Below are 15,689 nucleotides of genomic sequence, written 5' to 3'. Positions count from 1 at the left end.
TTGCACACGCTTACCGCATTGTACTTCTCAAGAGTTAATAAACAGTAGAGTTTCATTAATAATATAACAGTTACTTACGTGGTCCTATTCTTCTCTGTGGGTGCATCGTCAACAACTCCCAAGTCATTTTATTTGAGATGCTTGTGCATTGTCGTTGTGCTCCCGTGATAAGCCAGAGAAGTTTGGCACAGTGCAACAGACCACACTTTTATGACAACTTGGCTTAAAATACTTTAATACTAGGGGTGTGACGAGACACTTAATCCACGAGACAAGACGAAACACGAGATTGGGTTCACGAGAACGAGATGATATTTTTACACTTTTTAAGAAACCCTCAATGATAAAATAAATGAATAAGAAACTGAAATCACATTATTTTTAAATGTTTTAACTAATCAAGGACTGGCCCTAACAATTATTTTGCTAACTGATAATGAAGTAATTTGTTATTTTGGGGTAATAAAAATAGACCCAAGTGAGCAGTAGCATTTAAAATTACATAATAATGAAGATGCAATAATAATTGGTTCAAATAAAGTATTAAAACCAAGTAACATTAAACAACATTTTGTGGCCTATAAGGAGCATTATGTATGTATTATAACAAATACCTGCAGGGGGCGATAGAGGACTTGTCTCACGGACGCTGTCTTCACTTTCACTTTAGACTGAGAAAAACGCTTATTTTTAGCCAAACAATGTTTAAATCCATTTGAATATTTAATATATGTCCATTTCTTTACACAAAAAAATGATACAGCCACTGTCATTTTTTGAGCAAGAACATGCAGACATTAAATCATGTAAACTCTGTGTGAGGGTTTAATCTGCTGAGACTTCACATCTGACACTGATCAACAGACAAACACACAACGTGTCTCAGACTTCACACGAGTTCCCAAACGAACATTATTGGAAACCCAAACAAAAAAGCAAACGCAGTAAAAGACAGAATATAAAGCATGCACTTCAAAAGGTTCAAACAGAAAGCTGCATCCTCCGGAGGTCGCATATGCAGGCTGCATACGTTATTTCAGTTAATTATCTGAGCATTACATTCGCAAGTCGTGAGCATATTACAACAATTTGCGATTAACTAAATAATTAGTAAACTTTATAATTGTTAATAGTCTCTAATAAGACAGTCTTTATGAAGTAAATCCGGTTTAAAAATGCAACCTCCGAAGGATGCAGTCTTTTATTTGAGAAACGGCCAGCATTTCACCTCCAAAAGAAATCTCGCGAGACACATTTAATCTCGCGAAACACATTTAATCTCACGAGATCTCGTGCCTATTTAATACTTTTTGGAAGCTTCCAGACTCCTAATTCCATAGACTCACCTGCCACTGCCATTTTTTCTAAATTAAAGCAGTTAAGGCAGGGGGAGAGGGAAGAAAGATGATAGCATAGCAGATTAACCAGCAGGGCACGCACAGGTGTGGAGGTGAATAACACTGAGCCATTTGAGAAGGGAGACAGAATTACAGGGGCCGTTTGAGACGGGAAAAAAATAAATATGCGACTCCTCGACTAAAAAAAATTGCTGTCGACAAATTTTCGTCGTCGATTACGTTCATCGTCGATTACGTTCATTGTCAATTACATCGACTATTGACGGCTGCATTAACGCACACCATAAAATAGTTATATCCATTCATAAAGGGCTAGTAGTATGTACAGTTGTTATACAGATACACACCTAGGTATTGGATCGGTAATCGGTATCAGCCGATACCCTGAGCCCAGGACTCAGAATCGGGGAAAAAAAATGGCATCGGAACATCTCTAAGGGCAAATGAAAACCTGAACCACTGGACCGACTAGGCCAGTATAAAAAATTATTTGCGTTGAGTCCTGAACTGTGAAATTATACTGAAAGCAATGACGAGGCAATATAGTTGACGAATAAACATTATATGCTTATTAGGTGGGCCTGTTGATGAAAGTGGGCTGGCTTCCTGCGGTAGTGCAAGTGGCGATGAAATCGCTTCTGTAACGGAGAGAAAAGTGATGATGATAATCGGATAAATGCGAACTGAGATCCCTATTGCGGTAGAGGTCACAACAAAGCGGCCAAAAGATCAGCGTTTTAAATAATACTTAACTGATCTGACCTCGAGGCGAGTCTGTCTCAGCAGGCAAGCCTGTAACATATCTCTTTGATTGATCCATGCAATACAATGCATATACTATTTAATATACTATTTTACTATAAAGTATAGAAACTTGCCATTTAAAACACGAAATAGGCTATTGTCTTATATTTGTATAGAATGTACCACTGGATGAGGAAATAATTACAAACAGCTTTCTGCATTGTTTACGTAAAAACGTAAATGAAATGAAAGTTTAATAAAGACATATTTATGAGATTGTTGTTTTGTTCATGATCTTATATTTATGTGTCAAGTTTTTGTGTTACAACAATAGGGTTGTTCCGACGAACGACTTTTTCTATCCTTAGCTTTGTGTTGGTTTTTTGAACTCAATTGCTCAGGTCGCCCCCTGTCGGTTCAAAGAAAAGTGCAACAGTTAGCGCGTCTGCGGAGACCGTCCTATCGTGTATGCAGCATAGACTGTAAAAAAGATGGACGATGCTCGTTCGCTCTCTTCCATTGGTGAAAAGTGAAGCCGCCAGTGTCCCGATACGGTGTTGACATATTGGGTCTTGAGTAGGGGTGTAACGGTACGTGTATTTGTACCGAACCGTTTTGGTACAGGGCTTTCGGCACGGTGCACATGTGCACCGAATGGCCGAATGCAATCTTTTGTGTGCGGAACATAGGTAAATTTTCGTGTTTCCACACGAACATATTAAGTGGCGGAAGTCTGCGCGTACAGCGCAAGTCTTCTGTCAAAGATATAACATAATTCAACCCGCAGAAAGATTTTTATTTACTTAATTGTATATTCGTTTGATTATTGATGTAAACGTTTACGGGCCGCTTATTTTTAACCTTTAACGTCACGGAAGCACCAAGTAGCTCCCGCTGGCTGCCAGCCACAACAACAAAACAAATGGAGAATTAAAAGATGGAAGACGATCTGCAGGATTAAGGTAGGGAATTTGTGAATAGATAATATGCTGCTTTTTTGTGTAGTGATCTACTTTTAAAATGATAAAGCCGACAAGTTCTACATGTTAAAAACACTTTAAATGCGTGGACTATACTGCATATATCTCTACATTGGATTTAGGGATGTCACCATTACTCTATTTTCTTGAGGAGTTAAAAAAATCCTGGAGCACATGTCGAGTACTGTTTAAAATAGCGGAGATTTAGTGAAACAAACTTGAAAGAAAATTACAATAGTATCAAAAGCATATATCAGCACAACGCTGCCTCTCTCTCTTTCTCTCTCCCTCGTTCGCTCGATCTCGCGTGCTTCATCTCGTGCATGAAAGCAAGAATGCGATGCGATTGCATGCTTGTTAATTTCGGAAGTTTACATGACTGAGCTGCAGCGGGCAGGCATAAGATTTAGAAAAACACATATGAGAAGAAAGGCACAGCAACTCAAAAAGACTTAAGTGTTTCACAATTAGTCATAATGCCAATTTTCCCGTGGAGCAGCATGAGAATACACAGTTAACTTATGTGCGATCTACCGGCATTGCCTTTGCGATCAATGTATTGGACACCCCTGGTTTATCATTATCCTATCTCTATATTAATATGACCATGCTGGTTTCTATGGCTCATTGGTGTATGTTGTTGCCAGTTTACAGGGCGATGTAATCTAATGGCTGTTTCCAAGCACTCTTAGGCTGAAATAAAGCCTCTTTTTATTTACATTACAAATGCCAAGTATGTCTATTTTAATGGTCGCGGGCGCGGGGCAGTGCGGGTTGTAAAAATTGATACAGTGTTGCGGTGCGGGTTGGGGCGGGCCAAATATTTCATAAAAGCGGGACCCGCGGGTTGGAAAAAACGCCGACCGGAGCATCACTAGTACCCAACCCTAGTCTTGAGCAGAGTATGCGAGCAGTGCGGAGTGGGAGCAGAGCGAGGAGTGGAGTGGCGTGATTTTGCCAGGAGCGAGGAGCAGATTTTTTGAATGTCGGAGCGTCGTGATTTTCTCTCGCTCCGAAAAAGCTCCACTATCACTCAGTCACGAGCAAGAACCAAAAACACAGTGAGACAAGGGAGGGGCACTGAAAATGTTTCTTAACATATTTTGGCCCCAATTGCATTTGTTTTGTATTGTTTAAAGGGGACAGAGAATGAAAAAACATTTTTACCTTGTCTTTGTTGAATAAAGGTAGTCTACCCACATTCACAAACATACAAAAAGTGCCAAACATGCTAAACATCTCAGTCTCATAGAAATTCCTCTTTTAGAAATGTCAGCCAGAAAACAGCCCAATCTGAAAAACTGATGCTTATGACATCACAGGCATCTAACTGCCCTTTCACTTTAAAATAACTGGCTACATTTTTTGAGTGGCAGCAAAGTCAGTCAATCAGAAATGAGATTGCAAGTTAAGCCAGTAGGGGGAGCCAAATAGGAGCAAAACCACTTGTTTAAAATCCCCCACCCTAATAGAGGTTTTTGAGAGAGGTTTTTAGGAAGCTTCTAAGGCATTACAGACCCAAACAAAAAAAAATTGTCTACATGTCACATCACAGAACATGGATAAATACTCCGTTCAATCATTCTATGTCACCTTTAACTACACAAACACTAATATAATATCATGTGTTATTTATTATTTAAGTTTTTAATTATATTTTACTGACCCCTTCGCGATTTCTGCCTTTGCATTATATGATAGGGCTGTGCAATTAATCGTTTTTTGATTTCAATTTCGATTTTTGCACATTTCGATTGCAAAAACAAGATAATCAAGGGAGATCGATTAGTGTGCCGCATTTCTGTTATTTCGTTTTGAGTCATTAATCCAGCGCGTCATAAGTAGCTGCGCCTCGCACACAAAGTAGAAATCCTCATGTATTAGTTCAGTTTTATGCTTTTCAAGCGAGCGGAGGCAAACTATCACTCACGTTTAAAATATTATCAGCTGGATCGTGGCGCCGATCTCTGTCTCTCTCTCTCTCTCTCTCTCTCTCTCTCTCTCTCACACGTGCAGAGAGCTGCGCGCTCAGGCATCTGTTTAAAGTTATATGCATTTCAAGCAATCGTGTTTAAAACGTGAATCGCGTTCTGCTGGCACTTAAACACTACTGCTTTGACACGTGTAGCCTTCTGCAGCAACACTAAACAATGCATTGAATGTATGCAGGGCTTGACATTAACACCCGCCAAATGCGGGTAGATTTCGGCTGCGGCGGGTAAGACAATCTCACTAGCCACTTTGTCTGGTTGAATATACATTTTTGTAGTTTTCTTAAAAGTTATGCAAAATGATAACCAATGCGCAATTCGACACTGGGAAACTACAACTCCCATGAGCACTCCCTGACCCTGCACCGAGCGCAACACACAAAGACAGCGGAGCGTTGCGGACCAAAGCGCCACCTCCCAGAGAGCGCGCCAGAGGTGATGGATTAGCGAATGCACAAGATGACGCAGTCTGAGCGCATACACACTTCGGGAAAGACAAAACAATTGCATGGAAGTGATTAGAGAGATATATATTGCGTGCACATTCTCAGGGCAAGAGCAGAGAGAAATTCAGCGCATACCTGAATGCACACAAAATCAAAGGAAACCCGCCAGCTGAGAGGTTCGAACTTCGCGCATCATTTTAATGTAAGCTACTTTGGGCAACAATAATGCCCTCTCGACAGTAAGTCATTAAAAGTCTTAAATCACTTTTAACAGAAAACATGATCAAGCATATAAAATACAATCTGCATAAACAAGTTGAAAGTAAAATTCATGTATATTTCTTGACTGCTGTTGTTAATAAATATTTAAAGTGGTTGTCGAGGGGTTTTGTGTTTATCTTTTCAGTTAATCTTCTACAGCCCTGCTCCACTTTTAATATAGGCCTATTCATTCTATGTAAATCTATTAATGCCTTACTGGACTGTTTTTATGCACCTAAATATATGATATGATCTATACTGATATACCTGGTATATACCAGCTAATAAATGTTGCCCTAATTTGGGTGGTCAGACTGCATTTGAAATTCATTCTGCATCTAATTTAGCTAAACCAAGTAAATTTGCTCGAATTAAAGTCATTTTAGGATGCCAAAGTCAAGTTTAATCATATAAAATGTATTTTACCAGCAACAAAATTGTGGCCTGTGAAAATGCTGAGTGGCTAGTAACTTTGGAAAACAACTAGCCATTTTGGTTGGTGAGCAAAAAAGTTAATGTCAAGCCCATGTATAAATGCATGTTTTTACAGTCATTTAAGTAATCGTGTTAAATAATCGAGATTAAGATTTTTATCAAAACAATCAGGATTATGATTTTTCTCATAATCGAGCAGCCCTATTATATGATGGATGAATTCATAAGTTATTAATAAGCACAGTTAAAGAAAGACAGAATAAAGAGTTTCTGAAATACTACAGTGCAAGGGGGGAAAATACAAATGTATTTTAAAAGGTAATGATGACAAAGAAGAACGCGATTGCGGGGAGGTGATTACAACATCAAAAGATTCCTTGTGTAATATTAAAAGGCACATGTCAAGAAAACACAAGTTTTCTGCTTACACTTGGAAAGAAAATCTAAAGGTTGGTATTAATACAGCTTTAACAACCTAAACCACCAACACAGAAAAAAGGAGGAGCGGACTATTGTACATCCAGAGCGGAGCTTGAGCGAAGTTATTATGAAATGCTTTCAGCGCGGAGCGCAAATTCTTTCCACTCCACTCCGCTCACATACTCTGGTCTTAAGTCTGCACAGTAGCGATTTCTGGACCAGTCATGCGCAGTAGTGGGCAAGGAGTAAAGCCGCGAAATCAAAACCCCGCCCTCGCAGAATGCGCGTATCACAGCTGTCAATCATGACGTGACACCACCGCTTTTATACCATTAAATAACTAATTAAAAACAAACTTATTTTAAAATCAAACACTTGAATTTACATCAGCGTTATAACAACTACAGAAAATGACAGAAACCAGCTTCAGAAAAAAGATAATTGAAGTGTAATTCAATTGTTTAGTTGGTCTCAAGTCCCATTAAATAAGATGGGGGAGGCGGGTTTATGACCGTTGTCAAACAGTGTTGTCATGTTAAAGAACATACGAACTGCATACAAAAAGTGTGCACAGCCCCTGACATCACTACTGCGGTAGTGAGAGAAGGAACTAAAATATACTGCTACTGCAGTGGAATTTAAAATACCACTTAAATACCACACTTGTGTGGAGACGTGATTCCGGAAACGGGAGGGCCAAATGCTGGACAAAATTGCAGCTGAGCGCAGAGGCCTGATAGGCTGCCTTATATACGCCCATGATGATGATGATGATTGACAGGCCTGAATGTTTAGGCTCCTCCTGAACCTACATTCAGAACTACATTTAAAAAAAAAAAGATTTATCTAGATTTATAATTTTACATATTGACCTCACCTTTGCTCTACATTTAGAAAATGTTTTATTTGGCATTACAAAGATTTCCTTCAATAAAAGGAAATTATATTTTATCAATAACTTTATTTTAATTTATGCAAAATCTTATATTCATAAATGTAAATATTGTAAAGATAAACCTTTATTTTTTTCTAAAGTAATAAGAAAGTAAATCATGTGCAATATGTGTGAATATTTTAATATATGCGTGTAATTCTTGATTTACCTCCCCCCTGGCTTTATGTATGTTTACTGTTCATTGTATTGTTATTTTGACGGTCTACCTTGGTCTTATGTAAATTGAATTCTCTTTAATAATAAAAACCTAGAGCACATTTTAGCTTTTGCTATAGCTAAAACAAACGGTTGCTGCATGGTCTGTGGAGATACGTTTTATTGACTTTGGATATCACTTTCTTCATTTGTAGGTTATATACACACAGAAGGACACTTTGCACATTTGGGCTTTTAGCAGACTTGGACTTTTAGATTGTTTTAGTTTTTGTATGCCTTTCTTTTAACAGTCTTGAGAGTTTTAATGTGTTGTTTTAGGTTTAACTTTAAGTTCGTTTTAACTTTTTTTTAATCTCACACAGAGTAAATCTAACCCCATTTTAAACCATTTGTAACTCAACCGATAGGGCTGAACGTTACATGAGTGATTCAGGTAAATGATGTTTAAGCTGTACAAACCTCTCGTTTCATTGCTAAATCTCTCCTCCTCGTGACCTCAGCTTTGTCTTCAGTAACGCCACCTCTTTCTTCAGCTGAGAGATTTCTGTGATGAAATCATCAATATATCCAGCATGGACAGATCAGTTCATACTCATTTACAGCACATCTCATCATCAACTTCTAAACACTCAAATAAATAAATAAATCTGTTTACACTCAATGAAACACGCAAGAGAGAAAAACACTGAGGATACGCAAACACATCACACGCAAGCTCTTTCTTTAGTGAGTTTATCGGCGGACTAAAGAGCTGCAGCGCCTCCTGCTGTACTGGAGAAAGCAGACGCTCACTGCTTTACAATGGATTTAGCAAAACATCTTATTTCATTTTGAGATTTAGCGTGGCAAGGAAATAAAAGACGAGAAATTACATACAATTTGTTACTGTAAATGATAAAAGACACGCTTTATATACAATTCCTTAAACGGTTCATTTATAACCAGAAAACACTGAAATTAATGATTTTATAAACACTATTCTTTATTATTTTGCACAGAAATATCTGATTGCTTACTTTCACTTTGATCATCTCTGTATTCACTTGAAACACTGATTCTTATAACATTTGTTTCAGGAATCTCTTTTCTATCATTTGAAAGTTAACACCGACCCTAGTAATATTAAATCACAAGAGAGACAATTGTGTCAGATTCGGTAGAGATATTTATATTCTGCGTCATCGCCGAAATAAAATAAATAAATAAACGGCTTACCTGTTTTGTATCTCAACTTTTGACAAGTTAAGCAACCTTTTTAAATACATTTTAAAACGTATACTTGTCGAAAAAATCTGTTTTTTGATGTTTAGTTTGATGAACGCCTAAATATGATCACGCAGAACACCTATCGCGTTTGGCTAAATTAAATGTGACAGCATGCAACAGCATAACATCGACACAACGGAAAGCAATCCAAAACTTACAGAACTTAAATTAGATCAGAATTTACCTTTTATAATTAATAAAAAATAAAAACAAAATGAAGTCAGAATCAATAAGGTGCAGAACATGGGTGCAAAATGCCTAAATGTGCAGGGGAATAAAACACAAGCCACAAATAGTTTAATCAGATAACACTAAATAATCTATAAATTAAAACAAAGACATACTAAAATAAATTTTAAAATAACGAAAGTATAGAATTGCCTGTTTTGTCTTTTTAATTGCAGAAACAAATAGACTTTGCAATGGTTTCTGGATATGGACGTGTAGCCCTGTCACGGGATTTAGGCTATTAACAGACTTTTTCACATATTATTTACTTAGTATTATCATAATAGGCTGTATATTTTTTATATTGGGAGAAAGCTGTTAAATGTGAAATCAGAAAATGTGCACTCTTATACAGCCAAAATGAAATGATCCTCATTTTATAACACATCTTCAACGATTGACTGTGCAGTAGTCGAATCAGGCTTCTCCTGTCAAAGCATCGAATTTTAGACTATTCGGGTCACCCCTAGCTAGGACTATGTGCATATGTTATGCAGTGATATTTGTGTATATTGTGGGCATTCTGATATGGTTTTAATATTTTGTTATTGCATTTATTCCAGCAAAATAAAAGCCTGACAACTTGCACTTAGTGCCCTGCTGAAAAAAACAGCATACCAGCAACACCAGCATATGTTGTGTTTTGGTGCTGGTTTGCTAGTGAACACCAGCTAAACCAGCACCAAACCAGCATAAGCACCAGCTAAACCAGCACCAAACCAGCATTAGCACCAGCATCCCATGCTGGTCATACCAGCAAGACACAGCATAGGCTATGTTGTGTTTTGGTGCTGGTATGCTGGTGACCACCAGCTAAACCAGCATGGACCAGCATAATTCCCATGCTGGTTTGATTCAGTTTTTTCAGCAGGGTGATTATAAAGATTCTGTGAATGTAGGCTGCAATTCTGGTGGATGAAGGGCCACACAAAAGGGTAAAGCCCAGGGGCCCCTCACAGTGTTAATGCGGCCCTGCCTGTTCGCCTTTCCCCGGCATGGGGAAACGAAACGGCAGAACATTCAGGACAAAACAACGGGTAAATGAGATAACGAAAACAAGAATGAACTGACATACACAGGCAGGGTAAATGTTACAAGCAAAACAGACAGTACACAGTAATAGAAGGGTGTATAGTAATTGTACAGTAAATACAGTAAGTGAGCCGCAATGACTGACGGTCGTTTGAACTGGCGTCGTTTTTAAAACTGTGGGAGAATGGAGATTGGTGGAGCGTGATGTGACGTCATATATAATCTGGAATGATTGACATGTAGATAGTCCAACCGGGAAACTGGGTGGATCTGGAGAGAGAGACAGCAGAGAGAGAGAGAGAGAGAGAGAGAGAGAGAGAGAGAGAGAGAGAGAGAGAGACACAACAACAAATACACACCTACACGGACGTAACACCAAGGAATAAGACATTTAAAAAACATCATGAACATACAACCAGGTGTTTATGTTACCTTGGTTTAAATGTATGTCAGCCTACCAAGAAAATGTCCGGCATGCCCGATTACCAATCCAGACGTGCCTGATTATACAACAAATTACTCTTAATAAAGATGAGATACATTTAAACCAATGTATACACTGGTTGTATTTTGGAATGGTCATGACGTTCTTTAAACGTCTTTTTCCAACATTACGTTGATTGACCGCTTAAAGAAAATGTACCAATTAGATATTTTTACAATGTTTTTAGGGTGTGGTTTTTATGTTGTGCTGCAGCATTACCTAATTACAACCAAAATACAACATTATGAAAAGTTGTAAAAACGTTTTGTGCTTTTATTCTTAATCTGATCATAATCAGATTGATGTTTTATCTTTATTTTCTTTCTTCAGCACATTTCCCCACCCCTTTTACTTTATACTTCGTGAAATAGCTTGAATCAATAGCTCAATTTCAGAATAATTGGGATGTACAATGAGAATGTACGTGTAATCCTGCATACGCAGAGATTCATACATCTAATTTTATTGGTGCGTACGCACCATTACAGCTTTTTCCTTAAGCAATGTTTTATTATGAATTCAATGCAAGGCTTTGTACATTAGGCCCCAGATCTATTGATCCAGAGCCACCTTGAAGCCTTTTCTGTAGCCTCTGTGCTATTGCAGATAGCCCCTCTTCTTCTCTCACTGGAGATGCCGAGTGCCGTGTAGGCCCTGTATAGGTGCTGCCCTGCAAAGCCTCTGCACCCCACCTTCCAGCACCTTATCCACATCGTCACTCGGCTGTTTTACATGATCCTCCTTTTCTCAGGCTGCATGACTGGAGGGACAGTTTGCACCACTTGGAGGCTCTGGGCTCTATGGGGTGCTTCCGGCCCCTGTTCCTCCTTTGAATCACCAGGCACTAGGCCTGTGCATTGTGGTGCTTGCCGTTGCTCCAGACATTTCATCCATGACTGATGGATCCAACTGCACTCATATTAATTTTCCTGTTGCTAATGGTTGATAACCTTAAATCCGTCCAACTGGGGATCTCATTCCTCCCTTGGGGTGTTGTTCATTAAATTGATCTGTAGCTAGATTTGGGTTCCTCCTCACAGAGACTGCGGCTAGGGGTTATAGCCCATTCCGCCCCAGATGCAGTCTTCCCGAGCTGCCATTTGTCTCTCCAGAACTCTCCAAACTCTTCTTGGTTGTCAACCAGCCTGTTCCTGGTAATCACTGACAGTTGTAATGATACAATCTATCCATATGTGTATTTACAATGAGGAAAATTATTATTTGAACACCCTGTAATTTTGCAAGTTCTCCCACCCAGAAACCACGGAGCGGTCTGAAACCGTCACCGCAGCTGCATGTCCACCGTGAGAGACATTATACAAAAAATCCAGAAATCACAATATATGTTTTTTAACTATTTATTTGTATGATACAGCTGCAAATAAGTATTTGAACACCTGTCTATCAGCTAGAATTCTGACCCTCAAAGACCTGTTAGGCCCCGTTTACACGTACATGGTTATTTTTAAAAACTGAGAGATTTACCTTCGTTTGTGCCCCTCGTTTACACGCAAACGGAGAACTCGCCACTGAAACTGATTGTTTCTAAAAACTCCGGCCAGAGTCTTCGGTTGCACAGTTGCATGTAAACTGAGACAAACGGATGCTTAAGCAGGCAACGTCACAGAGTATGCGCCAGAGCTCGCACCTACATCAAAAGTGCGACCTATGTTTACATGTGACTGCTACCCTGAACGCTACCATGATCACATTTATGTTCGTGCAAACTTGTTTCGTGTGTTTGTATTTGCAAATACAGCTGCTCCATTACGAGGAGCAGAGACGAGTGCTCGGAGGTCAGCAATTTTACGCGTGTTTGACTTCACGTGGCGCTGCAGGAACCGACAGACGGATGATGTCAAAGTACCGCGAGAGCGATTCGAAATTAGACCTCTACGTGTGATTCCTCGCTCTCGCTGTACTTTGACGTCATCGATCACCTACTGCACCAACTCCTCCCTCCAACATGAAGAACCAGTTCGCGTCACCACCAGCACTGCCGGTGATTGGCTTACGTAAAATAAATGGACTGCATTTATATAGCGCTTTTAACAGACCTATGGCCATCCAAAGCGCTTTACAATTTTGCCTCACATTCACCCATTCACTCACACATTCATACACCGACGGCGATGTCAGCCATGCAAGGCGCCATCCAGCTCGTCGGGAGCAGCTGGGGTTAGGTGTCTTGCTCAAGGACACCTCGACACTTGGTCCGGTGGAGCCGGGGATTGAACCACCAACCTTCCGGTTGACAACCTACATGAACCACTCAACCACTGCCGCCCCTACGTGGGCTTGAGCTTCTCTTGACGGCATATATGCACGGGTACGTGTAAATAAATTTTTTTTGTGAAAACTGACATGTGTGCACGATATTATTTTTGAAACCGGAGAGGTTGAAATGTCCGTTTATGAAAATAGCCGTCCACGTGTAAACATAGCCTTAGTCTGCCTTTAAAATGTCCACCTCCACTTCATTTATTATCCTAAATTAGATGCACCTGTTTGAGGTCGTTAGCTGTATAAAGACACCTGTCCACCCCATACAATCAGTAAGAATCCAACTACTAACATGGCCAAGACCAAAGAGCTGTCCAAATGTCACGGAAAGGAGCAGACCACCGACTGTGTGCGTCTCGCTCCTTCCCATGTTCCACCTCGAGGAGGTTCCAAAAGCACCCCAATGACCAAACAACAAGAAATAAGTACTTTTAAAACAATCAACTTTATTTAAATTAGTTAAAACCAAAATGGGGAAAGGGGAAAGGGAATCTAAAAATCTCGCTTCTCGCCCTCAGGGGGAGTATTACAGGGCCAAGGATGTTGGAGGGGAGAAGCCTTCTGTGCGGGGACAAGAACCACAGGCCAAGGGCCCGGCGAAGCTCATTCGTCCACGGCCCACCTCCTGCGTGTGTAAGACTTCCCGTGGCGTGCCTTGGTCCTCCTGAGGGCAGAATAAAACACAAATAAGTTCTCCGTTGGACAGTCCTCTCTGCGCCTTCGCCCTGGATGCCTAGGTCCATGCTAGGTAAGTATCGTCCTTGCTTTGTGGTTTCTCTAGGGCTGTGAGGCGTTACTGGGTAAGTTAGCTTCGACTAAGGTAAAAGTAAGTACTTTCTTCGTTCTGCAGGTTCTCTAGCACTGCGAGGCGTTACTGGGTAAGTTAGCTTTAGCTAATGTAAAGGTAAGTATCTTCTTCGTTTCTTCAGGTTCTCTAGGGCTGCAAGGTGTGACTGGGTAAGTTAGCTTTAGCTAATGTAAAGGTAAGTATCTTCTTCGTTCTGCAGGTTCTCTAGGGCTGCGAGGCGTGACTGGGTCAGTTAGCTTTTGCTACGGTAAAGGTAAGAATCTTCTTCGTTCTGCAGGTTCTCTAGGGTGTGAGGCATGACTGGGTCAGTTAGCTTTTGCTACGGTAAAGGTAAGAATCTTCTTCGTTCTGCAGGTTCTCTAGGGTGTGAGGCGTGACTGGGTAAGTTAGCTTTAGCTAATGTAATGGTAAGTATCTTCTTAGTTCTGCAGGTTCTCTAGGGCTGCGAGGCATGACTGGGTATGTTAGCTTTAGCTAATGCAAAGGTAAGTATCATCTTCGTTTCTGCAGGTTCTCTAGGGCTGCGAGGCGTTACTGGATAAGTTAGCTTTAGCTACTGTAAAGGTAAGGATCTTCTTCGTTCTGCAGGTTCCCTAGGGCTGCGAGGCGTGACAGGGTAAGTTAGCTTTAGCTACTGTAAAGGTAAGGATCTTCTTCGTTCTGCAGGTTCTCTAGGGCTGCGAGGCGTGACTGGGTAAGTTAGCTTTAGCTAATGTAACGGCAAGTAACTTTGGCCGTGGGCCAATATTTTTTTAGCCAGTAGATGGCGGGCCAACTGCTGTTGGCACACTTACGTCTTATTTTGAATTAGCCTAGTATAGGCTATCTGATCTTTTGTCAAGATCTTTTGTCTTTATTTCCTATTTAAAATACGAAAGACAGCATTAAAAATGGCTAAAAACATGGTTATGGGTCTGTGTATCAAAAATGAAAAAATTAACCACCACGGGTTTTCTGATTGTGTGCTCAGATAAAAAATTAGTTACTGGATTAGACCATTTTTTTAATTAACACCTTTATAGGCATAATATATAAATGAAATCATTTTAAACAGATCAAGTACTATTAGTGGTAACATATTACAGGCATTTATGCTCTCATGAAAGATTCTTACAGTCCGACTTTTGAACTGTATTCCTTTTTTTATTAATATTTATCCGGGACACACACATACACACCCAAGGTTTAAGGAGGTCTCCGCTTTTTGTCCAGCTCCGACAAGGTTCTATTCAGTAAACCGCTTAAACTCTGTGTTCACCCGCTTTATTTCCCGACCTGACGGGTCCGCAAAACTTAACGTTAGATCTCGTTCCCAGAATCTCAAATTCAATGTCTCTAACGAAAAAAGAGAGATGAAGTAGCCTATAACAATTATAAATGTTATACAAAAATTGTGTTCGTGCCAATATAAATATTATTTTAACATTGTATTGTTAGCAGAGAAAAAATGTCACAGAAAAAATAATGAAATATAAATAATAAATTAAATAGGACAAAGCCTCTCACTCAAATTTCTAACCAACATAAACCGAAACCATAGTTGGTTGCGGAATTGCTGTTCAAACTAATTGCTGAAAATCCTCCTTTGCCAAATTTATTTTTAAAAGGAGGTAAAGATCAAAGAACTATGCGTTAGGAAAATTAATAATGGCTTTATTTTAATAGACATGTAAAACCATATTTTGGCGGATTACTTTCATTTTTTAATGAATTTACCTGCCCATTTAGTCTTAATAATTAACGGTAAACGAACTTGACTTGCTGTTCTCGAAGGCATGTCGAACCAATTAGGTCGGGCTCGAGCCCCAAGTTCAAGTAACAGAACAGAACAGTAGATTCCTT

The 15,689-nt window shown here is 39.7% G+C and overlaps 1 protein-coding gene across 1 annotated transcript in view; it reads right to left on the bottom strand.

The window, feature by feature from the left end:
* The window catches only part of LOC129447327 (uncharacterized), a 63,442-nt gene that overhangs the window by 11,570 nt on the left and 36,183 nt on the right, over window positions 1-15,689 (bottom strand). Inside the window, 1 exon segment of the mRNA XM_073873695.1 lies at window positions 13,570-13,703. Coding sequence (XP_073729796.1) covers window positions 13,570-13,703 — 134 coding nt within the window.

The sequence above is a fragment of the Misgurnus anguillicaudatus genome, chromosome 12, assembly GCF_027580225.2.
Source record: "Misgurnus anguillicaudatus chromosome 12, ASM2758022v2, whole genome shotgun sequence".
Classification (NCBI taxonomy): Eukaryota; Metazoa; Chordata; class Actinopteri; order Cypriniformes; family Cobitidae; genus Misgurnus; species Misgurnus anguillicaudatus.
This window is presented reverse-complemented; position numbering and strand designations above follow the sequence as displayed.